The sequence below is a fragment of the Dipodomys merriami genome, unplaced genomic scaffold (genome assembly GCF_024711535.1).
Source record: "Dipodomys merriami isolate MVZ:Mamm:240054 unplaced genomic scaffold, mDipMer1.0.p SCAF_97, whole genome shotgun sequence".
Taxonomy (NCBI): Eukaryota; Metazoa; Chordata; class Mammalia; order Rodentia; family Heteromyidae; genus Dipodomys; species Dipodomys merriami.
In genome coordinates, this window is record NW_027206590.1 from 132,329 (window position 1) to 157,963 (window position 25,635).

At 45.8% G+C, this 25,635-nt stretch overlaps 1 protein-coding gene across 1 annotated transcript in view; it reads left to right on the forward strand.

The window, feature by feature from the left end:
* Positions 1 to 16,150, forward strand: part of LOC138821964 (carbohydrate sulfotransferase 11-like) — a 100,860-nt gene extending 84,710 nt beyond the window's left edge. Inside the window, exon 3 of the mRNA XM_070014435.1 lies at positions 10,961 to 16,150. Within this exon, the coding sequence (XP_069870536.1) occupies positions 10,961 to 11,815 (855 nt within the window). The 3' untranslated portion in view covers positions 11,816 to 16,150. The remainder of the gene's footprint in view (positions 1 to 10,960) is intronic.
* The last annotated feature ends 9,485 nt before the right edge of the window (positions 16,151 to 25,635 follow it).

Sequence of the window (25,635 nt, forward strand, 5' to 3'; positions counted from 1 at the left end):
CATAGACATCAGCCTGGGACATAGGTCCCAGCCTGGCTCACCCTGCACTCTGGCCCAAAGGCTGTACAGAGGATAGAATGAGAAAAATCCCTCACTCAGCTGCATCTGGGAGCAGGTGGTAGAATATCCATTCTTGGACCTTAATTCTGCCATCTGACAAAATCACAAGGTGGCCATAGATGGTAGCAAAGGCATTCCTAACTCTGCAGCTCTGTGCTCCAAGCACCCTTGAAGGTCACTTGAAAGCTCTACAGACAGCAGAGTCTTCACGCCCAAAGTGTCCTGACCTGTGGGTGTCTTGCTCATCTCCAGGCCCTGTGCCGCATCGTAGCATCATGTGTAGCTGTTAGGTCTACCTGTCCTCAGTTGTGATCTAAGAGGCAGCTTGGGTGAGTGGCTGGTGAATTTCAGATGTCCTGGGTCTTGCAGTGCCACACAATGGCCTTTGTGTTATGCTGTCACCAGGACTGCAAAAGGACCATCTGTCTTGAAAGACAGAAAGAAAGACAAAGACCAATTTAAACGTCTTAGTACTGAAAAGAAAGATACACAGCACCCTTTTCTAAGTCCTACAAGTATTGGGTACATGCTGCAAGCCCAAGCCCTTCCTCTCCCTCTGCCTGTGTTTGTTGGTGACCTTTTAAGGGGGAAAGCAGAATGGCTTCCTTGGCAGGGTATTTGGTGGGGCAGGGGGCCTCCATCTGCAGAACTGGATCCTCTTAGCAAAAGGTCAGCCTTCCCCCCAACTAAGGAACATCATCATAGAAATGAAAACCCCCAGAGTGACTCACGTGTACTTTTTGGACAATGGAGGAAATAGGATCTCATAGAAACTTGCTATTAAGAGATCCATCGGCCTTTCTGGCTACCTCTCATCTCACAGTTCAAATGCTCTGCATTTCTATGCATACTTGAAGTCTGTTAATACATATTACTAGCTGATCTTTATACAGATGCTCCATGGACCTCGAGTTTGCATTAACAGCTGCCAAGGCAAGGTGCTGTCAATTACTCCTGTTGGTCTCCTTCTGTGTCCATGAGACATCGGGTCACCACGAGCCAGGCACTTTGTGCAGAAGACAGATGTTTCTGGTGCTGGCCATGATGCCTACTTTTATAAACATGATGCTCAGATCGCCAGCCCTAAAATCAGGGTCAGCCTTATGGAGTCACACTTTCTCTGAATGGGTGTCAGGGAGCCTTATTTCACCCAAGACCCGCTCTGCGTGTGGGCATACGTGCGCATGCACATGTGTGCCAGCACTGGGGCTTGACCTCAGGGCCTGGGTGCTTTCACTTGGCTTTTTTTTTTTTTTAACTCAAGGCTGGTGCTCTACCACTTGAGCCACATCTCTACTTCTGGCTTTTTTTTTCTTTCTTTCTTTTGGCTGGTTAATTGGAGATAAGAGTCTCAGACGTTTCCTGCCCAGGCTTGCCTCAAACCTCGGTCCTCAGATCTCTCAGCCTCCTGAGTAGCTAAGAGTGCCAGGATGCTTGCCTGTGCTGCATATTGCAAACTGCTGATAGGACCAGCAGGGTATAATAAGACCCACTCATAATTACAAGAGAATCCCTGATTGCTGAGTGCTCAGTGTGTGCCAGGCTCACGCGAAGGGCTTCTGTTGTGGTATTTTCAATCATCACAACCACTCTGAGAAATGTACTATCATTGCCCCTTATTGTTCAGATAGGGAAAACTAAGGCCTAAGGGATCAAGAATCTTAGGGAAAATATTTTTGTGTGTGCTGGTACTGGGACTTGTACTCAGGGCCTAGTCAATGCCCCTTAGCTTTTTTTGCTCAAGTCACTCTACCATTGAACCACAGCTCCACTTCCAGCTTTTGGGTCATTAACTGGAAAGAAAAGTCTCACAAACTTTCCTGCCCCTGCTGGCTTCAAACCTTGATCCTTAGGTCTCAGCCTCCTGAATAGCTAGGATTACAGGCATGAACCACCAACGCCCAACGCCCAGCTTAGGGAAAATATTAAGTAGAATATGCTGGTGAGTCTGGAAAGAGCCAAGAAGGGTATCAGCCAGCCCAGTTGATTAAAGGGGAGGCCAGAAAGAGAAGATGGGGGGGTCATAACCCCTCCAACCCCTCCCCAGGGCACTGTATGTGGGAAGCCTATCTCCGTGGCTGGTGGCTGCTAGCCTCTTGGCTGAGGATGAGCCCTCCTCCCTTTCTCCTGCCAGCCTTGACTTCCGAGAGCCCCAATGCCTTAGGCAGCAGGTGCACAGCCCGCCACCCCCCCCCGCAGCTTCTGACTCCCAGGGAGTCAGCCCCCTACGCAGTGTGAGAGCCATGTCTGTTCCTCACCATTATCCCTGTTCCAGGCCCCCATTCATCAGAACCCAGTCCAGCCTGGCAGCAGACACTTCCTATTCCTGTGCCCCTCCCGTACTCTGCCTAGGCCTCCGGAAGCCTAACGGCGGGTCTGAGATGAAAATCAGGTCCTTCCAGCTGCACCTGGCCAGGCTGGAAGGGAGCCCCAGGCACAGCTTCATAGTCAGCCCTCCCCAGGCAGTCCTGGGCCCACTCACTCTCCAGCCTGATTTGCGCCTCGCCTCCTGTTTCCTGGTCACCAGCTGTGTGGAAAGTACCAATATCCCAGGCTATTGCAGTCACCCAAAGCCCATTTCTCCGAAGACCCAGAGCCCCAGCTGCATATGTCTTGGCCACCACTTCTGAGCCATGCTGAGCTCCTGGGTTGCAGCTGCAGGCTCTGGGCCAGAAACATTCATAGGAAGTAGGGGATGGCAGCAGGTCTAGGTGCTTGAGAGCCTGTGTGGTTTTGTCAGCTCTGAGGGGCCTGCACAATCACTATAGCCTCACATCATTCACTCCTGCATTCATTCATCATCCATTTACTTCTTCGTGCACGCATTCATTTGTTCCTGTGTGCATGCATTTATTCACTCCTACATGTATGCATTCACTCATTCACTTCTGTTTACATTCATTCACTCCTACATGCATACGTACATTCATTTCTGTGTGCATTCACCCATTTACTTCTTTATGCTGGCATTATTTATTTACTTGCTCATTTATTTGCTTCTGTGGGCATTCATTCAGTCACTCCTGTGTGCCTGCATTCATTCATTCCCATTCCCATTGATTCATTTCTGTGTGCCTGCATTTATTCACTCCTGCATGCATGCATTCACTCATGTGTGCATTTATCCATTTCTATGTGCATTCATTCACTGCTGCATGCATTCCATCCTGTGTACAGTCATTCATTCCTTTGCATTCATTTGCTCCTGCATGCACTCATTCACTTGTATGCATGCATTCACTCCTACATACATGCATCATTCATTTGCTCCTGGATTCACACATTCATTCACTCTCATGTGTGTTCACTCATTTGACAAAGTGTCTTCTATGTGGAAGGTACTGGGAATGTTATAGCAAAAAGAAATGGACCAAACCTGCCCTCTCAGAATTCCCATTCCAGAACAGAGAGGCTAGCGAGACAAGTGAGTTGTGATGAGCGTTGGAAGATGAGCGCTCCAGGCTGAGCTGGAACAGGAGAGCTGAGGACCCCTGCTTCCTCCGTGCCCACACGATTACAAGCTCTCCACCCTGTGCTTGGACGCCCACAGCCTGGTGGCTTCCATCTCATTTTCCTTTTGCAGCTGCCCACGGGATCCTTTAGCTGAGAAGGGGACGGGGGGTGCCCTGAGAAGCCACCTCTTTACAGTGCTCCTCTCCTCAAGTGCCGGGGGTGATCCAGTGAGAGGCCAGAGACACACAGATCCCTGCCTGGCCCAGGCCCCTGCCTTAGTTTCCAGACACTGGCACCCACTGCTCTGAAGCTGTGGCTCCCATCTGGGCAGCCTGGGAACCTTGGGAGAGCCAGCCTCAGGGGGAAACATTTACATAGGGTCTCTGGGTAGGACCTAGGCCTCGGGGTACCTTATGCTTCTACCATCCCAGTGTACTGCCAGGTTGAGGTTCAGCTTCAGGGGCTGCTCTTGAGGTGAAAACTCCTAGGTGGATGTTCAGACCCTAAGAGGCTGCCTAAGGCAGAGTAAAGTCTGGCTGGATTTGAACTCCAGTCTCAGTTCCTAAAGAAGGTACGTCTTCCCCTATGCCTCAGTTTCCTCAGTCCTAAATTGGAACTGCTAATGACTGCAAATCTTGGAGCAGATGAAGTAACGGTGGGGCAGGCATGGAGTTTCTTTCAGAGACTGCTCATGACCTGCTCCTTTCATAACAGCTTAGGAATTACGCCAGCAGGAAGCAATGTTACGGAATCAGAGCAAGTTGGCTCATCTAGTTCCCCTCCTGAGCCCCAACTCTAAATCCCAGGTGACAGAAACAACAAAAATTTGGGGGACCAGGAGGATCTAGGTGCAAATTTTCATATGGAAAAAAGCAGAGGACCAGCTCAAGCTAATAGTTACTAGAAGCATATTCAGACATCTCAGTCACTAGAAGCTTCTAGATTTCCCTTTCTCCCCCGCCCAGGCAGTGAAGTGGGCAGCAATAGTTTAGGTCTTGCTTCACAGAACCTGTTTTAATTTAAGAGCAGCCAACCTTCCTTCCTCTAAAGATGAAACACAGTTAAAAAAAAAAGTTAAAGACTTTTTCAAACAATCCCTAAATTTGGTACTTACACTAATTATAGTTGCCATTTCAAATGTTCACATTAAAAATAGACATTGAAAAGAGAACATGGGACACAGCCCAGAGCCCCTGGGGGCCATGTTTTGGGATTCCTCGAACCAGCTTTCCCCAGACCTAATTTATACTTTGAGATGATGAGAGGGCGATGAAAGAACTGGAGGCTGGAGCCTGGAGGCAGCAGATGGCGAAGCCGGCTTCCGGGTCTGTCATTATGAATAGCAGTGAACTGATGGATGCTAGATTATAGTCATTTCCATGCAGTATAAACTGTGATTCTTAACCTCCAGGATCGGAGAAGGGGTGACTATTGCCGGAGACTGCATCTTTAAAGGGGTGACTGAATTAAAATAAGGGATCTTCAAAGGAGAATATTTTTAGGAGCGGATCACATAGGTGTAATAGCTATGTGCATCTGATCATACAATATTTATCCAAATGAACTCCAGGAAATGGAAACAAGAGGTTGGGTTTTTTTTTCTTCATTGCTGTTTTTGTTTTCATTTCCTTTTGTCTTATTTGTTTGTGTATCTGTCTTTGGGAAGGTAAGGGGGGCACAGAAATGGTGGGACATAGGGTGAACAAATGCAGCAGAGATACTCACTAGACACTATGTTGAAAATGAACTATACAATGTGGGGGTGGGTTGGGGCTGGAGGGAAAAACAGAGAGGGTAAGGGAAGAGATGACATTGTCCAAGAAGAAATGTACTCTTTGCCTGACTTATGTAGCCATAACCTTGCTGTACATCACCTTTACAATAACAATAAATACACGAGGAAGGCACCAGGGCACACTTGTGGGACCAGAGGCATGACCCCCTACACAGGTTGCCAGAAAGGCAGCCCTTCCTAGGCCAAGGTCAGAGGTAGAACCCAGCCCTGCCAGTACTTGGATCTTGGATTTAAGACTCCAGAGCTCACAGCTCTGGACGATGCAAGTTTGGGTAAGCCCACATCTGTGGGAACCTGCTGGAAATGCAGATTCTCAGGCCCTGCCCTTGACCTGCTGAGTCATCAGGTTTAGGCTGGAGCTCAGGTAATGGTTGCAACAAATCCCCTTGGGTGACTTGCATGCAAGCTAAGTGTTTGAGGATCACAGGGATAAAATATGATCAATATCTGGGGCTAGCCGCCTGGGAGAGACTGGCACCTCTGGGAAGTAAGGAGGGTCTGCTAAATACAAGCATTCCTTTCTTAGGCTCTGGGCTGTCTGGGAAAGTTGCGATGGTTTGTTATTGGCCATTGTACGTGAGTGTTCATATTCAAGGAAGCCTTCTGGAGACTTTAGGTGGACCCTTCCACCTAAACTCAGTACTGAGTTCTGAACAATGTGTTCCCCCAAAGATCCAGCATGAGCACACAGAATCAGCAGTTGATTGAATTTCCTGAGATTGTGTAGATCTTGAGGGTTTAACTCCCCTAAAAAAAACAACAACTGGAATGCTTTTCCTTTCTGAAAATTAGAGCAAGGAGGTTCAATCACATTTCCCGTTTTGCCATTGCTTCTAGGAAACCCACAACCAGCTAAACTCCTTCATCTCAACTCTCCTATTTCTGCCTTTCCCCCCCTATTTCAGTTAGATTGCACATGCCCTTCCTTGTTCCTTTCTAGCTCCCAGTGGCTGTCAGTAACCCTGGTATTCCTGGCTTGTAGAACTATGACTCCAACTGCCACCTTTGCCTTTCCATATCATTCTCCCCTAGGTGTGTCTTTGACTTGGCTTTCTGGGGTCTTCGTTGTCACTGTTGTTTGTTTGTAGTGCTTGGGATAGAGCCAGGGCCTTGCTGTGCTGGCTTGGCTCTCTGTTTTGATCAAGAGGCTATTGGGCTAGGGTCCCTCCTAATCCATTATGACATCGTCTTAACCAAGTGCATCTACATAAACATTCAACAAATAAGATCACATTCTGAGAGTATGTGTGGGCATGAATTTCTGTGTGTGTGTGGCAGGGGAAGGTGGGGGGATTCTGTGCCAGTATGGCCGCTATCTCTGAATCATAGGAACCTCCTTCAGCTATGTAAGGTGGGACTTGCATACTTACTGCTAACTTTCTCATGCATTCTCTCAGCAAGTACTTATTGAGCGTATATGATGAGGCCAGCACTTTGCAGGCACTGGAGTAGGGTTGTGGAAAGGCAAGCCTACCACTTCATGTGCTAGCATGTGGCAGGGAGACTCCTGTATATCTCTGTGGTGTGCTTAGCATGAGCTCCAGAGTCACAGGTTCCGTTGTATGGACTGGTTTGTTGGCAACACACAGCGTTAACAATGTTGGGAGGAGTTCATGGGGTAAGACAGGAAGCAACAAAGTGCTCTGTAAATCATTCCCTCTTTTCTTCATGTGTTGGTGCATCTGATACAGCCTCAGTCATACAACAAAGATTATGTGTCAGGTAGAGCAGTTCACACCTGTAATTCCAGCTATGAGAGACTTAGAGATAGGGGGATTGTGGTTCAAGTTGAGCCAGGGAAAGGTTAACAAGATTGTGTCTATCTGGAAACCAAACTAAAAGCAAAAGGACTAGTGGGATGGCTTATAACAAGCACAAAGCCCTCATTCCAAACCCCTCTTAATAGTACTATAAAAAAGTGAAACAGATGATAAAAATACTTTCCCCCTGGATTATTGATTGCATTAAATAAGTTAATCGATATAGTGCATTAGTAACATAGCTGGCATACAGTGAATACTCACATAATCGATGTTAGATATTATTAGCATCCTTGCTAGATATTGTACGTAAAAGAAAATCAGATAATTCTGCTGCTTGCCTTCTGCAGTTTTGGCATACACATGGTGTCATTCATGCCTTGGAACAGGGTACTTGGAGAAACTGGGCATTGAGCCTTAGTGGCAAAATCTAAAGCAAGGGACCAAGTGCTGAGGAAGAATATTCTAGAAGATTTTTTTTCTGTGGGACTCTGAACAGAATACATGCAACCAATTGGACCCCTGGAACAAATTGGACTACATCCAATATGAAAGGTGGCCACATCTCTGCACTTAGTTGATTTAACTCTTTCTGTAGACTATGCAGCCAGGGCTTGCGGGGGAGGGTGGATTGGAAGGGAGGAAGAATGTTGACTGGGGGTCTTATGGGATCGCATGTTCCCACACAGGCCTCTCCCTCAAACCCTGGCTCCAGCTCAGGCAGGGAAGCTAAGGTCAGAGAGATCCAGCCCCCACATTTGGGTCAAGGTACCAAAACTGGATCTTAAGACACAGCAGACCCGGGCTCTGCACATACAAGACTAGTGCTTTGTCCTTAGCGTGGGGATGAGCTTCACTGACTGTTGTCACTTGGCCTGTGAGTAACCAATGGTCAATAACTTGTCAATCATTCCAATTTGGGAAACTTCCTGGGACAACTGGCTTTACCAAGTGGAAATTAAAAATGTATAGGTTGAGTAACCCTTATCCGAAATGCTTGGGACCAGAAATGTTTCACATTTCATCCACTTTTGTATTTGAGGATATCTGCATATGCATAATGAAATAGGTATCTTAGGGATGGGTTCAGATTTAAATATCTAATTTCTATCACACATACCTCACCCACATAGCCCTAAGGTCATTTGATCCCCTATTTCAGATGCGCCTGGTTTGGACATTGACATAGAAGAATGTGGAATTTTCCACTGTGGTGCCTAGTTGGTGCTCAGAAATGTTCAGATTTGGGGCTGGAGGCATGGCTCCATCTCCAGCACTTCAGGAGTTTTGTTTTGTTTTGTTTTTTGCCAGCCATGGGGCCAGAACTCTGGGCCTGGGCTCTGTCCCTCAGCTCTTCAGCTCAAGGCTAGTGCTCTACCACTTGAGCCACAGCACCACTTCTGGGTTTTTTCTGTTTATGTGGTGCTGAGGAATCGAACCCAGGGCCTCATGCATACGAGGCAAGCACTCTACCACTGAGCCACCTTCCCAGCCCACCGCTTCAATTTTTTTAAAAAGAAAATCTAGAGCTGGGCACATTCTGAATTTCAAATGTTCAGATTCGGGGCACTTGGCCTGTCTTGTGGCATCTTTGCCTGTGGTATTTAGCTAACAGGCCCAGCCACCCTTCCCAGCACCCATGTTCAGATAGCTATTATTGGGTAACACACCACGCTGAACTTTTCGGCTTCAGACAGTAAGCATGGACTGCCTACCCAATCAACCCTAAGCCACCAGCCTAGTCCTGGTTTAGGTCATTCCCACTGCTGTGGTCACTGGGTGGCTGGCAGTCAACTCTGGCCATCAGAGGCGCTGTCTGGTCTTCTAGGAGTCTGGGTAGAGCTTTCTCACCGCATGGTGGTCTCTGGGGTAGCACTGCCTGGAAGAGAAAAGAGCAGAGACTGTGGGACTTCCTCACAGGCTCTAGAATTTTCCATCACCTCCTCCACTGTGTACTAGCAGGAGCCAGGCACAGCCAACCCACATCCGAAGTTGAGCCGTGAAGTAGATGCGCATGATTCACACATACCTCCCTTCAGAGCCAGTCGGTTATTTGTGAAGCAGACGTAGTAAGAGTCCCCATGCTGTGGTACACAAGACTTTACCAAGCACCTTGGCAGTAGTTGGCTTTCTCTCGGGGGGGGGGGGGAGGGACATTTAATGGAGACAGTGCCTAGCTCACAGTGCTGTGGCTAGCAAGGCTGGCTGAGCACTGAAGTCACCTGAGAAGGAATCTTGCACAGAAGGGCTCCTCAGTTATGCAGTCTGCCGTTGCCATGGTCGCCATCTCCATCATCACTATCCTTGCTGTCCTGAGGACGTGAGAGGAGGCGGACGAGGAGCTCTGCGGCCAGCGATACCAGCTAGGGGGGATCAAATTCATTTTCTCTGCCCATTACAGAATGAAAGGGCAAGAGAGTGTTTAAGGTAAATAGAGAACGTTTATTTGAAAAGAAACGAAAGTCATGAAAGGGAATAGTGAAATTCTCCACCCAGACAGGGGCCCAAAGAGGAGTCCGATGGAGTCCTCTTGGAGGGTAGTTTTGTAGGACGGGACTCCTTCCGTACCTCTTCTCTTTGGCTTTTGTGCCAATAGCTAGATGGCTTGGGCATGACCTGCCCTGGCTCTTTCCATTGGTTGAGCAGGCATCCCAAGGCATTATGGGAAGAAGAAGTGTCATGAGACACTATGAGAACAAGAAACTCCATGATGAGATACATGTTATCTGCTATGGGTTAGGTCCATCTATTTTTTTTATCCCTATCTGCCTAACAGTGCCCCTTTCCCTCACACACAAGATATCCCCCAGGTGTCCAGTGAACCCAGGGTTGCTAATGTAGGCCCATCCCAGGTGCCCTGTGCATGGGAGGGAAGGAGTGAGCGCAGCCTATGTTTCTCAGTTGGGAGTGCGGGGCCAGCTTTCAAGGTCCCCTGAGCTCTGAATTCTACTGACTTGGCTGTCCAGGTAGCTACACTGACTCTTTTGCATCCTGAGGACTCAAAGCTACCCACAGTCTGACCTGAGGAAGCAGTAAGGCCTTAGGGCTCGGCAGCCACAGGAGCTGAGCACCCCAAACATGGTTTGATTGAGGGTTGCATTGTGTGGCTGTTCAGTATTGTGGCTATTTAGTGGAAGAAATGATCTTCCTGTTGTGTGGCATGGGACCTTGTTGGGCCTTGAAGGATGCAGCCCATAGGGACAAAGAGGGGGAGATTCCCCAGCTGAACCCTGGCCCAAGGAATGCCTGGGCAAGCAGAAAAGAGGGAATGATTGTCTTCCCAGGAAGAGCAAGGAGCAGGAACGAAGCTGAAAAAGCAGGAGAATGTGAACACGAATATATCAATGTGTGTATGAGCAAGAGCATGCCCTTGGGACAGGGAGGAAAATCAAGCCACCATGTCACCTGCAACCCCAGAGCAGCCACTACTTAGCCCTTGTACTCCCGGCTTCTCCATTGCTTTATGATGGACAATTCCTTCCTTTTCTGTTGAGCAGAAGGGCCATGGTGTACATTTGAGAGAGGCAAATCACGACAGTAGGCACTAAGCCAGGAATAGGGTTCCATGAAGAACTCTTGAGTGTCTAGACATTGGAGACCAAGATGGTGGCAGACTAGGAGAGAGAGGCCTTGGACTTCTTATTCCTCATGGAACTACAGGACTAGTTCAGGTAGAGGGTACATATTTTTGCATAGACTTTTGCCCTTAACATCTTCCCATGTGGCTCCCTGTGGCTCTCTGCCCTGTCCCCTCCCCCTGTCCCCATAAACTATGAGCATCTCGGGTTGCCATTCCTCCTCACCGTGCAGAGCCTGGCTGGTCCCCTGTGGAGTCACCAAGCACGATCTAAACAAGCGTTGAGTTCTCCTTCTTCTTGTGTCCCCTCTGCAGCTGGAGCTCTCCAACACCGCAGTCCTGCACCAGATGAGGCGAGACCAGGTGACAGACACCTGCCGAGCCAACAGCGCCATGAGCCGCAAGCGACGGGTGCTGACCCCCAACGACCTGAAGCACTTGGTGGTGGATGAAGACCATGAACTCATCTACTGCTATGTGCCCAAGGTGGCATGTACCAACTGGAAACGTCTCATGATGGTCCTTACCGGGCGGGGCAAATACAGTGACCCCATGGAGATCCCCGCCAACGAGGCCCACATCTCGGCCAACCTGAAGACCCTCAATCAATACAGCATCCCAGAGATCAACCATCGCTTGAAAAGCTACATGAAGTTCTTATTTGTCCGGGAGCCCTTCGAGCGCTTGGTGTCTGCCTACCGCAACAAATTCACCCAGAAATACAACACCTCTTTCCATAAGCGTTATGGCACCAAGATCATCAAACGCCAGCGCAAGAATGCCACCCAGGAGGCCCTACACAAGGGGGCTGATGTCAAGTTCGAGGAGTTCGTGGCTTATCTCATTGACCCCCACACCCAGCGGGAGGAGCCTTTCAACGAGCACTGGCAAACCGTCTACTCGCTCTGCCACCCCTGCCACATCCACTACGACCTCGTGGGCAAGTACGAGACCCTGGAAGAGGATTCCAATTATGTCCTCCAGCTGGCAGGAGTGAGCAGCTACTTGAAGTTCCCCACCTATGCAAAGTCCACGAGAACTACCGACGAGATGACCACAGAGTTCTTCCAGAACATCAGCTCCGAGCACCAGACGCAGCTGTACGAAGTCTACAAACTCGATTTTTTAATGTTCAATTATTCAGTGCCAAGCTACCTGAAATTGGAATAAAGGGGGCTGGGGTAGAGGGTAGGGTGGGGGAGGGAGAGAATCCTGCTTTTTAATTTAAGATTTTTATTTGTCAAATGAATTATATGGATATGGGGTTATTTTGTAAATTAATATTTCCTCGGGGAAGATGCTGCTAGCAGCATTGGTGAGAATTATTTTTTAAAAAAAAAATCCTTCATCGGGAAGGACAGCTGTCTTTGCAGGGGAACAGGGCAATTGTCCTTGGTTTTTTTTTTTTTTTTTTAGAAGTGAATACTGCAACACTGTCTCAGAGATTTCCTTGTGTTCTGGTGAATTCCATGAATTATGCATTCCATAAATTCTAATTAATATTATTTATAGTTATTTAAACATGGTCTCTGTATAGATTTCTTTTGTGTGTGTGTTTGTATGTGGCAGCAGACTGCTACGTCTTTGCAGAGGAAATCTATGGTCTGTGCTTCTCTTTGCAACAGTTCATTGGAGACATGCTGGTTCTCCACATCAACTTCTCACAGAGTTGTACAGTGACAACCTTTGTGATGTGCATAAATGCCATCATTCAGGAATTCTGTTAGGAATAAGTAGGTTGTTATTGTCCTTAGGGCTAGGCCTGTGGTGCATGCCTATAATCCCAGCTAGGTGGGAGGCAGAGATGGGAGGATCCCAGTCTGAGGCTGGCCCAGGCAAAAGCCTGAGGTCTCATCTGAAAAAACAAACTAAAAGCTAAAGGGCTGAGTCATGGCTCAGACCTCTAAGTTCAATCCTCAGTACTGCCCAAGAAAGAGGCATCATCACAAAGGACTAACTCTAAGCTAATTTCAATTGACCCCAAAGTCCCTTCCATGAAAGAAATGTGATTTTTTTTTTTGTAACCCAAGCAAAGAGCTGATTTTTCACCAGAAGTAGCAGTCTGGTAGTATAGGTTTTTCTATAGAAATGAACTGGCAGTGCCAGTTGTGGTGAAGGCAAAGTGACCATAGCTTTATAGTCGGCATGTATTTATTGAGCATCTGCTGCCTTCTAGACCCAACTATATAGGCCTGCAGACAGAGCATTGGACAAAGCCAATAGTCAAGCAGCTTTACATGGACACAGGGCAGCCAGCTCGACAGTGAGCAAACCCTTGATATTCCTGGGTTTGAGGGGCTATTTGTGAGCAACCCCAGGAGGTCCATAACCCTTACAGCTGTGCATTTTTCTTTGGCCCAAATCTGAAAACCTCACACTTGGCTCGGTCCTCTCAACATGGTCAGTAATCCAAGGTCATTGCCCAACACAAGAAATGCAAAAAGTGTTTCCTCTCATGTGCCTGTTGCAATTTGGTGGTCATGGTTTCTTTTAAATCCCACCAGGGATTCTCCAGGCACAGTGTGGAACTGTGCTATGATTGATTAGTGATGTCTGCCTGGATGAGGAAAGGGGAACGTAGTCATCTTGCATCCAGCAGCCACATTCTCATACAGACGCATTAGTTACTGCTTGCTGCATTTAAGAGTGAGTGGCATGCATACATTTTGGAATTTTCAATGGTCTAGCATTTCTACCCCTTCTGAAGGTCAAAGATAAAGATTCACACACACACATACACACACACACACACACACACACACACACACACACACACACACACACACACACACACACACACACACACACACACACACTCCAAACCCTCCCATGTCCTCCAGAGGCTAAGAGACCTTAGGCCTCTCATGGCTGCTATGCATCAGCAGCTAGGACAGCCTCTGTGATTTAATCTGTGCACCTTCACTGGGAGACTGTAAACTTACTACTTCCTGGGAACATCCCAACCTACTTCCCATTTGCAGTCATTTCTGATGATTTTTGGTTGAAATTTGAGCCACATCCCTCTTACAACTAGTGAATGATTGGGTAGCAGATACTGTATATAGTAATAATAATAATAATAGTTCTAATGATTGGGAAGGGTGGGATGGGTAAGTTTGTTTTGTTTTTGATGCAGTATGTAGTGTAGAGGTGGGGATATTCTAAACGAAAGAATGAATAATTTATTCACAGAAACTATGAAAATGGTATTGTAAAGCTCATAGCAAGCTCTGTGAGCAGCAACTGCAACTTCTCACCGAGGAAATTATTTTATATAATGTGAGCAAGATGTGCTCCAGAGAGGAGCAGGCTGAAGCTATTTATAGCATGTAGGTACCTTCTTCCATGCTATCTTTGCTTTGTGACAGGCACAGCTACTACACTTTTGATAGATAGAGAGTTATGCAATGTGTTTGACCAAACAGCATCAGTAAGTATAATTTGGAGTCTGGACTCTTTTTTTTTTTTTTCCAGATAGTGGGTGCTGTCCTCAGAAATCAGCTCCCACTAATGAAACAGGTCCATTAAATTCCTAAGGTATGATCTACAGAAAAAGAGTTTCTGGCACATCCCTTTGGTGCGGTACAAATGAAAGGTTTTGTGATCACATATCCTTGGGAAACAAAGTGAAGTCCATTTCCTTTCTGCAGGAATTTTTAGAGCCTTGGATACTTGAAGAGCATTGTGAGTTCCCAAGAGCATTATGGCAGCATTTCTTGGACTTACCTGACCTGGACAGTCTCTTCTGCAGATCACCCCATAGAGCAGGTGTTCCGCAAGAGAATCTTTAGCTTCAGTGATTTAGCATGTGAGATCTGCTGAGGGTAAAAACTGTCCCCAGCCTTCTCCCTAAACAAACAAGGAAGCAAAACCAAACTAGCACTGAAGTCTGTATATAATTTATAGAATACAGGTACTTTTTTATGACATGGATTAAACTTTTACTTAAGTGCAATGGTTTTAATCCTGGATTCTGCCCTCAGACAATGATTCTGTTTCAGGTGGGTGGAGGGAGGTCTCAGGAAGCTGTAGATGGGAGAGAGGAAAAAGAGGGGGGACAGTGAGTAAGTTACACAATGACCCGCCCTCCAAACACACACACAGTGTAAGGTTGTTCAGTGAGAGCAAATGATCACATAAGTACTTCTCCATTTTCATAGTTTGGATGTGTTTGCTCTGTGCTTTCTTTTGTTTGTTTGTTTGTTTACAAATGGAAATTTACATCCACTTCCCATGCTTTGCATTTCTGCCCCTAACTTGTAGTGCAGGCTCACCGCATGCTGCATGCCCTTCGCTGGCTTCAAGAGAGAAAAGTTGTCTTTTGGGGGATGGATGCAGCTACTCATTTCTGAAGGGACTCCTTCTCCTCGTGTTCTGTTTTGTGTTCATGTTTTATTTTCTTATGATATAATTTTTAATTGATCTGTTTTGCAGAAGGTAGAAAGTATTCCATGTCCTTGTCAAAAAAAAAATCTATTAGTGAGGTATGCCTAGAAAACAAAAAGCAATGGTTTATTTGGCTTTTTGTTTTTGTTTTAAAGAAAAAGAATTGCAAATGCTTTTGTTCTCCCATGCTTAGCTGGTAGAAGTACAGGCGGGAGTCTGGCTGCCGCTGTTTCCAGAACCAGGTACAGTCAGAGGACAAGGATGTTTCCTGCTTACCCTGCCCCTTCCACTGGAAAAAGTCTAGCTTATCAACCACAGGACTCCACAGTGCCAGCCCTGCCGTCCCCAGCTGGTCTGGGAAGAATAGCGGCAGCCTGCTTGGGTCCACAGAATGGCTGTGGGCACTGGAGACTTCAGTCTGACTCATGTTTCTGGGAACAGAGGCATAGAAGCACAGGTTTAAGCTGGGATGGTAGAAAGCTCCAGAACAAAGTGTGGAGTCCCTGCCATGCTAAGCTGGTAGGGTCTGAGCCTCTGCAGAAAGCAGAGGGACTCTTCTTGCTTTCCCAGTCATCCCTCTGCTTCCCTTGCCCAGTCTTATTCTACACACACACACACACACACACACACACACACACACACACACACTTGCCCAACTCTTTGTCACTGTCAGCAGGACTGACTACATTGCTCCCCCTAGTTCCTACCACCAGCACCCCTTGTACCCCTTTTCCCATTACAGCCCACTGGATTCTAGATAAACAGGCAACAGAATTTTCTAGAACCAGCTGGACACTTGGCTATTAACAGGCGAATTTCAGTCTGCAACTCTTTGTAAGGTACAGAAGGAGCTGCCCGTATTTTCTCAGGCGCATGCCCAGTGCGGCATATGGACGTACATTTAACATCTCTGTGGCGTGTCATTTTTTACGTATTTGTATGCAGTAGAAGTCTGTTGTAGAAAACGCTCCCTGTATATCTAACGATACTGTTAAAGAAAGCTGAATTCCACATTGCCAACAAAAAGCGTGAAATGTTCATGAACCTTCCTCCAGGAAAAGCCATTCAAGCCTGATTATTTTTCTAAGTAACTTCAATTAAATTGAAGGGAAAAAAAAACTTTTGTGCATGGTTTGTTCGTGGCTCATTAATAAAAGACTGTAGGGGTGGGGTGGGGTGGGTGGGCTGTGCTCTCTGGCACGCGGGGGGCCCTGCTCATGCGCATCAAAGGATGAAGCCATGGTAGCTGTTGGCCAGCTCAGCCATGGTAAGACCACCACGTCTATGAAGTCTTGAGGAGGGATTCATGAGAAGCCCATGATGTTGTTCTACCATGCATGTGAACAAATAAGGCAATGGGGTCATCCAGGGGTTCAGTGTCTGGTGGCAGAACCCCAGGCCTGGGACACTGAATGACACGCTTCTCAGTGACCGCTAAGTGCTCCCACTTTGAAGCTAGGAAGCTTCAGACTTGTACTTCCATCCCCAGTGAGTCATCCTATCTAATGCCACCAAGAACCTAAATACCTCCCAAATAGGCTCCACCTCTTAAAGGTCCCACCACCTCGACACTGCCACACTGGAGACCAAGCTCTCAGCACAGGGAGACTGAATTTCTCTCCTGGAGTTGGGGGAAGGGGGAGCACACATTCAAAATTACAGCGACAACCACATCTTTTAGCTTCATTTGTGAAAACAATTCTTTCCTATTTTTCCAAAGAAGAAATCATATGCAAAGTTGTTCATTCTCAATGTATTGTATGTTCTACACATGTTCATATCAACATGAGAATACTACTGATGGGGAAAAGCTTTCCCGCATGGCATGTGGTTTCTAATTTTAAAAATTAAAAAGATCTCCAAAAATATCTTTTTTTAAATTTTTTAAATTAAAAAATAATAAACTGATGTGCGGGGCTAGGGGCATGGCTCAAAAGTGGTGGAATGCTTGTCTAGCACAAGAGAGATCCTGGGTTCAACCCTAGTACTGAAATAGTTGATTCCCCTGCTGATAAAAATTGGGCATCGGACAGAAAGAAGCCGGAAGCCTAAATGTGGGAGAGGATGGTGTCACAAAGACATAGGTAGAGATGCAACTCTCAGCCAAAGTACAATTGATAAAACATGAGAAAACAGGAGAGCTAAGGGCTGGGAAGGTGGCTCAGTGGTAGAGTACTTGCCTTGCATGCATTAGGCCCTGGGTTCAATTCCTCAGCACCACATAAGCAGAAAAAAGCCAGAAGTGGTGCTATGGCTCAAGTGGTAGGGTACTAGCCTTGAGCTGAAGAGCTGAGGGACAGTGCCCAGGCCCAGAGTTCAAGCCCCACAATGGACCAAAAAAAAAAAAAAAAGAAGAGCTAGAAGACAAGGGGCCAAGTTGAGGCTAAAAGTTGCCACAGAATACTAGCTAGTCCATGCAAATATGTTTCTCTGCGTGATCCATTAAAGTACCTCCAACAACAGCTCAGAGCCTTCCCTTCACAGTCACCCCATGCTAGAACCTGCAGCTGCCCAGAAAAAAACATTCATTCATTCCTTTAAACATTCATTCACTCATAACATGTTGGTCATATATTCATTCATCATAGCATGTTAGGCATCTGGGCAGCCCCAGTGCAAGTGGCCAGGGACTTGTCATCAAATGTGGAGAAGGTTAGCAGAATGTGGAAAGGTTAGCAGATTCTGATGGGACAGGGGACATCGCTACAAAGACAAAACATCATATTCGGTTTGGGATGGAAGTGACCCAAGGGTAGCTGGAAAAATGGACAGGAAGTGAGAGACTGGAGCCGTGTTTTTCTGCCTCAGGGAGTTTAAGGCCCCAGTAGTCAGACTTGGGTCAAATGTCAATAATGCCAAGGTGGGAAACCCCTGGATCAAAGAAAGATGAGGGGTAGAACCTGAGTGGAGTGGGGGTGAGGAAGAAGAAAGGGGGAGAGTTGCCACACCCCCATCTTAGGAACTAGAGGTGGAGACAGATGGGGCCTTCGATAGAGCTGAGGGAATGAGAGGCACAGACAGGTTGAGGGAAGGCTGTGACTTTAGTGTACTGCATGCTGATTTAAGGCTTGGTGGACATCAGGGAGAGATGGATAAGTGGTTTGGGGATCTCACTACTCAAAATGCAGTCTGGGGACCAGCAACATGGACATTCTCTGGGAGCTTGCTAGAAATGGAGCCTTTCACATACTGTAACAGCCCTCCTGCATTTAAAGACACTCCCTGGGTGATTCACAGAGTATTCACATTTGACCTGCTGGTCTGCAGCGTAAGACATTCTGGGGTCCAGCTGTGGTCTGGAGAGATGGGAGGGTTCTCTTACATTAATGCTGATTCTTCCAGCACCCCCGGAGATCTGCGTGGTCAAAGCCTTTATAGCTGGTTGTACAGATTGTAATACTGAAGGAGTCAATGCCAATTCCTTCTTTAAAAGACATTGGCAGCCAGGTGCCAGTGGCTCAAGCCTGTAATCCTAACTACTCAGGATGCTGAGCTCCGAGGATTATGGTGGGAAGCTAGCCTGGGCAGAAAAGGTCCATGAGACCAGTTAACCACTAGAAGGCCAGAAGCAGTGACTCAAGTAGAAGGGCACTAGCCTTGAGCAAAAATAGCTCAAGGACAGCTCCCAGATCCTGAGTTCAAGCACTAGGACCAGCACATACATACACAAAAAAAGCTATTTGCAACCCAACATGGTAGCTCAAGCCTGTAATCCTACTTGGGAGGCAGAGGTCAGGGGATCATAGTCTGAGGCCAGCCTGGACATAGCAAAACGAAACTGAAAAATCTTCATCTCAACCCATGGCTGGGCAGAGTGGTACAGAAGCCAGTTATTCCAGTGACACAAGAAAGCAAGAGTAGGAGGATGGCAGTCCAGGCAGCTCAGACAGAAAGTGGGTCTCTAAAACGGGGCTAGAGATGTGACTCAAATGATAGAGTGTCTGTCTAGCCAACATGAGGCCCTGAATTCAATCCTGAATGCAAATGGGAGCAAAGGACATTTGCATGCTCAGAGATCCTGAGGTCCATTATCTGAAAAATGTTTACAATATTTTATCCACTTTTTTAGTTATTATTAAGGGACAAGATTCTGGATTATCTTACCCTCTCATGGTCAGATGCATAAAACTGCCTGTTTTTATAGCTATTATGACCCATACACTGGCTTAATCAATCCCATGACACTAAGAATTTAGGGCTGCTTTTCAAGTGGAGTATTTTGTTTTCTTGCTTTCTTGCTTTGTTTTTGTTGTTATTTTTAATTTTTTATTGTAAAAAATAGTATACAGAGGAGTTACAGTTACATGAGTAAGGTAATGAGTACATTTCCTATCAAGCAAGTAACCTTCTTCTTTGTTTTTCCCCTACCATCCCTTCTCTCCCCACCTCCCCAACTCCCCACCCCCAAGTTGTAAAGTTTGTTTTGAACATAGTGTCTTGTACATGTCATTGTTACAATAGGTCAACCTGTATCCTTGTTTCAGCATTTTGTTATTTCCCTTCCCCTCCCCAAATTAAAAAAAAAATGTATATGCAAGATGCAGGACACTGGAATCAAATACAGTGAAAACAGGGGGGTTATATCGTAGGGGAAGAACATAGAAGAGAAACAAAAAAAATTACATAGTACATTTTAGATACATTAAAAACAATAGTAATAAAGAAAAAACATTGTATCCCTATCTTGGAGTTCATTTCACTTAACATCATCTTACATGTTTTTGTTATTTTTGTGCTTGTATTGAACTTTTTTGCTCAACACTCTACCATTTAAGCTTTTTGCTGGGGACAAGAGTCTCATGGACTTTCCTGTCCAGTCTGGCTTTGAGCCATGATCCGCAGATCTCAGCCTCCTGAGTAGCCAGGATTATGGACATGAACTCTACCAGGCTAAGCTTTATGTCTCTAGTTTTAAAAATTATTTCAATAAGGTTTTTTTCTAATGATTTCTCTAGTTTTTAGAAAATGATATAGTATACTGGTATGAACATTGTTTGAAATGTTCTTTTTGTTGCTGTTTTCAGCCAGAGTCTTCCCCTGGAGCCCAGGCTGGCCTTGTACTTGGAATTCTCTGCCTCAGCGTCCCAGGTGCTGGGATTATAGGCATGTGCCACCCCACCAGGCTCTGAGAGCAATTTCACAGTTCTCATTGGAGTATTTCCTTATTGACTCCAGAGAGAAGAAGGTGATTTCCATTGCCACTAGCAATAGCATGCATTTCTCTTGATTACTGACACTAGATTTCATTTTAATTTATTTTCTTTGTGAAAGCCATGAATAATGGTGCCTAGAAAGTGATTTGTTAATTTTTTTCTTCTCTTTTAAAAAATTATTTATTTTAAATTTATGTGGCACTAAGGAATTAAACTCAGGGCCTCATAAACACTAGGCAAGCACTCTACCACTAAGTCACATTCCCAACCTATTTTTTTCTTTTTCTTTTTTCTTTTTTCTTTTTGTCGGTCATGGGGCCTGAACTCTGGGCCTGGGCGCTGTCCCTCAGCTCTTCAGCTCAAGGCTAGTGCCCTACCACTTGAGCCACAGCACCACTTCTGGCTTTTTTCTGCTTATGTGGTGTTGAGGAATTGAACCCAGGGCCTCATGCATGCGAGGCAAGCACTCTACTACTGAGCCAACTTCCCAGCCCTATTTTTTTCTTTTTATATTGCTAGGAAAATTGTACACTTTCTCATCAGATCACTAAATGTCTGCATTTTCTTGCACAGAACTTTTCTACACAGCGATCTTGATGATGTATTAGGAAAAAGTAAGGACTTAAATTTGGACTTAATCAAGGACCTATACTGTGGGCCCTCATTATGTTTTGCAGAAGAGTAAGTTGTTATCTGTTGTGTTTTCTACATGGTTTCATCCTCTTTATTTATATATAACTTTTACATAGCTTCATCTTCTTAGTTTACATTTAACTTTCCACTTTCAGACATGGCTCTTACATATTTTTGTTATTAATTTTCTCTGTTGCTTCTCTTTCTCCAGAGGATTTCATCTTTTCCCCCTAAATAGAACTGGCACACCTGTCTTTTTTTAAAAGCACTTTCTAAGTGCATTGTCATTCCCCCTTTGTCTTCATGGCTGCTGGAGGAAATGTAGACAGCTGGATTTCCCTTCATTCTGCACTCACTCTATGGGACAAGCCATATCTGTGTACTCACTGTATACCTTTCCAGGTCTAGTTCTGACCTGTTCCTTCATGCATTCACCTCAGAGATCCACTATGAAGGATCCCTGGAGACTCCATGTGTGAATTTACCTCATAATCCAAGCTCTTTTTTTTTTTTTTTTTTTTTTTTGGTAGGTCATGAGACTTGAACTCTGGACCTCCCTCAGCTTTTCAGCTCAAGGCTAGCGCTCTACCACTTGAACCACAGTGCCACTTCTGGGTTTCTGAGTGGTTTATTGGAGATAAGAGTCTCTAGGATTTTCCTGCTTGGGCTGGCTTTGAACTGTGATCCTCTGATCTCAGCCTCCTGAGTAGCTAGGATTAACAGGCGTGAGCCACCAGTGCCCGGCCATTCCAAGCTCTTTCTTAGCATCAATTTTAGACCTTGTGTTTCTCATAATTTATGGTCTGTTGATAAGCTCCCTTGCTAACCATGCTGCTAGAATTGTACTAAATGTCCCTTCTGAAACTTCAGTTCATTCAAACCTGCATTTTCCCAACCCCAGAGAAAATTCTTGCAGTCAGCAAGTTGAGCATTGGCAAATTCAGTGTTCTTTTTTTTCTCCTAAAAAAAAGGTCAATCTGATTTAGGTTAAAGGTCAAGCCAAAGGTCAAACACCCCCCCTCCAAGGTCAATCTGACCAGGCCTGAGGGAATTCTTACAACCGGGACTCTCATAGCTTTGTCTATTCTATTAGGTCCTCTGTAATTTAAATGGGAGACTCCAATTTTGTTTTGTTCTCATATCGCTCAATGTTTCCTTTCTTCTTATCCTTAAAACATTCTTCCACTCCCCCTTTCCCCTCCCGGATGTTGAAAATATTGAGCAGAAGTTGTCTCTGTGGGTGTCTTTCCTCAGTGGATTTTGTCATTCTCTCCTAGGGGCTGCATTGAGATGGTCATTCAAGGTCAGAAGTTTGATCTTTAATCATTTCTATTAGCCCTGGCCTTTTCCCTGGGGCCCTAGATGGTGCTGGGTCTGCTTGTTCTATTCAATTTATTGAGTTCCTGCCAAGATTCCTAGGGCCTGTCCATCTTTCTTGTATTCTAGTGCTTGCCTTTGTGATTTGGTTTCGATTAAATTTACAGATACCTTCTGCCTCACTGAGGGACTCTCCATGCCAAAGCAATAACCTTCATTTAATCTTTACACAAACTACCCAGCTCTTGGTTTAAATGAAATTCTACGTAGAAGTCCAGTTTGAGAAAAGAATCTGACCCAGAGCTCCCTCAGTCTGAGGTGTTGACGGTGGAGAGAGCTGAGGAAGTCTGAAGACCTCCCCTCTCTCTATCCCCTGTGCCCCCAAATTCCAGGAGAGCTCTGGGCCCAAGGGCTCTATCAAATGCCTTTATTCACTTCATTTCTTTTATGGCAGATCTACCTTCCCACTTTAGTTTTACTCCCCAGCCAAATTTATGAGCATTAAATCTGTCCTTAATGTTCTCCCCTCCTTCCTTCCTTCCTTCCTTGCTTCCTTCCTTGCTTCCTTGCTTCCTTGCTTCCTTGCTTCCTTCCTTCCTTCCTTCCTTGCTTCCTTCCTTGCTTGCTTCCTCCCTCCCTTCCTCCTTCCTTCCTCCCTTCCTTCCTGCCTGCCTGCCTCTTTCTTTTCTCTCCTTCCTTGAGGTATAGGGAATTGAACCCAGGAACACACACTTGTTAGGCAGGAGCTCTACCAGTTGAGCGATAGCTCAATGTTCAGTTTCAGTTTTTCAGATAGGGTCTCGTGCTTTTGCCAGACTGGCCCCAGGCTGTGATTCCCCCACCTTGCCTCTTGAGTAGATAATCGGTACATGCCATGTGTGTGGGTTCCGCTGTTTTTTCTTAAGAATCATCATTTCACATTCAGTGTTTTACACTAACCCGTATCTCTGACTTTTTTTTAATGCTTCCTTGAGGATTGTTGGAAATCTGGGCAGAATTGGTTAACTTTTAAAAACTATTTACACTTAGGGATTGTGAAGGAGCCAGGAAAGAAGTGTCTTGGATTTCGAAAATACACATATGGGCTTCTTTTTTATTTATTAACAGCTTTTATATATTTTCAATATTATTCTTGAAAGCAGCTGTTTCTTTGAATTCTCTTTCACACCTGCCTGTCACTTTGGATTTTCATTTGTTAATTTACAAATCTGAATTGGAAGTGAGAAAAGCAGAGCACAAGGTGATTTTTCTGATTTGAAATTTTATTTATATATCTGAGTGTTAGAAGCTGGTGCAGGCTGGGGATATGGCTCAGTGGTGAAACACTGCCATGAACACAGAACACCTCCCCCCCCCCATACACACACATAAAAGCTTTTCTGGGTCTAGTGGTACAAGCCTACAATCTCAGCACTTGAAGGGTAGACAGAGATAGGGAAATTGAGGGTTCAAGGCCAGCCTGGGCTATATAAGGAAACACTGTCTTTGGAGAGGAGGAGGAAGAGGAGAAGTTAGAAAAGGAGGAAGAAGAGGAAGAGGAAATGGGAGATGAAAAGAATTGAAGAAGGTGTGTGATTCGGGGGGGGAGTTGTGGAGGAGAAAGGGGAGAGGGTGAAATTGGAGGAATTGGGAGAAAATGGCAATCAGAAGCTCAGACCATAACCAGCAAGGGTCACTGAAAGCAATGGCTTATTCCTCACCCCTAAATACTATTTTCTGGTGTTAATACTAATACAGAATTTGCCAGACTTATATTATTTGTATTCTTCCTCCACGAAATGACAAGACTAAAGGGACAAGATCGCTGTGGACCACAAAGGGCACAATCTCAGAGGACAAGTGGTGCTTTCATTAGTTAAATGGCAACATGACTGGCAGGTAGCTGTCTAAGGTGAAATGATAGGAGGAAACACCCAAAATGAATAGATACCAGGTGGCTAGGGGCTGCTGGGTATGAGACACCATTGTTATCTCCACTGTGAAACCCCAGCAAGGACCCCAGCACGGCCGCAGACTCACTGCCCTTGGAATCAGCAGCATCCAGCACTGCGGCGGGGGGGGGGGGGGGGGGGGGAGCAGGGGACGGGGGGGGGGAAGGAGGGGGGACTCTCATGCTGGCCCTGGGCACAGGCACTCCTGCCTGCTCACAGGAGGGCTGGACTGTCCTACCTGGAGGGGCTCACCTCTATCAGCTTGGTGTTATTTCAAACACAAGGTGAGAGCTAAATAAATCCCCACCAAGCCTGGTTATCCGTTCAGCCAATTTCCCACGCATTGATTGATTGAGACACTGAGGAATGGCAGAACAAATAAATGACAATACTTATACTTGTTCTCCAGTCAGCTTCACAGCTTCTAAGATAATATAATTGACAAGAGATATAGAATCTTAGTCTCTTTCCTGCTTCTAGAACAAGATGTGTTGGCTGTAACTTATAAACAATGGAAGTCATTTGGCCCACAGTTCTGGAGTCTGAGCAGAATGTAGCGCTGGCTTCCAGCAAGAGCCTTCGCCCTATGTCATAACATGGTGGAGACTAAGCCAGCACACATGAGAACAGAAACAGAATCCAGCAAAGTTCATCCTTCTCAACCAAAACCAACCTCCTAGGATAAGGACATTAATCCATGAGGGCATAGACCTCTTGATCTACCACTTCTTAAAGGTTCTGCCCAGGTCCGCATGGTGGCTTGCACAATTTAATCCAAGCTAATCAGGAGGCAGAGACCAGCAGAATTGTGGTTCAAGTCCAGTCCAGGCAAACAGTTGGTGAGACAGTCATCTCAACAATTAAACCAGACATGGTAGTTCATCCTTGTCATCTCAGCTCTACAAGTGGCAAAAACACAAAACCCTACTTGCAAAATAACTAAAGCAAAAAAAGGGATGGTGGTATGACTCAAGTCATAGAGCATCTGCCTGATAAGCTTAAGAGCTTGAGTTCAAATCCAGTACCATGCACATGCATGCATGTGTGTGTGTGCACATGCACACACATACACACACACACACACGCACACACACACACACACACACCAAGCTCATACTGATAGAGTGGCAATTAAATTTCAATGTATGTTTTGGAGGCAACATTCAAATTACAGTACAGAGTAAAAGCACAACAGATCTTGGAGGGTGGAGTAGGTTTAGACAAAGCAACTTCATTAAGATTGTTGTTGGTCTCCTAGAGTGGGGCTGAGTCCCTGCTCACATACACATCATCCAGGGTCCCAAAGAAATGCCATCATAGAAATGTCCAGTTGTCCTCATGATCTGTTCCTCTTTAGTGAACAAACAGAGCCCACACATGGTCTTGATCCTGAGTATCAATGTACAGCCAAGAATCTCATAAAGAGGAAAAACAAAACCCAGAGGAAATAATGAAGATTAAAACAATCCAAGCAGTAGAGCTGATGTCTTACAAAAGAGGGGCTACTGTTTGCATAAAACACAAAAACAGCAAGACTGAGGAACAAACAAAGAATAAAAAGATTCTTGGA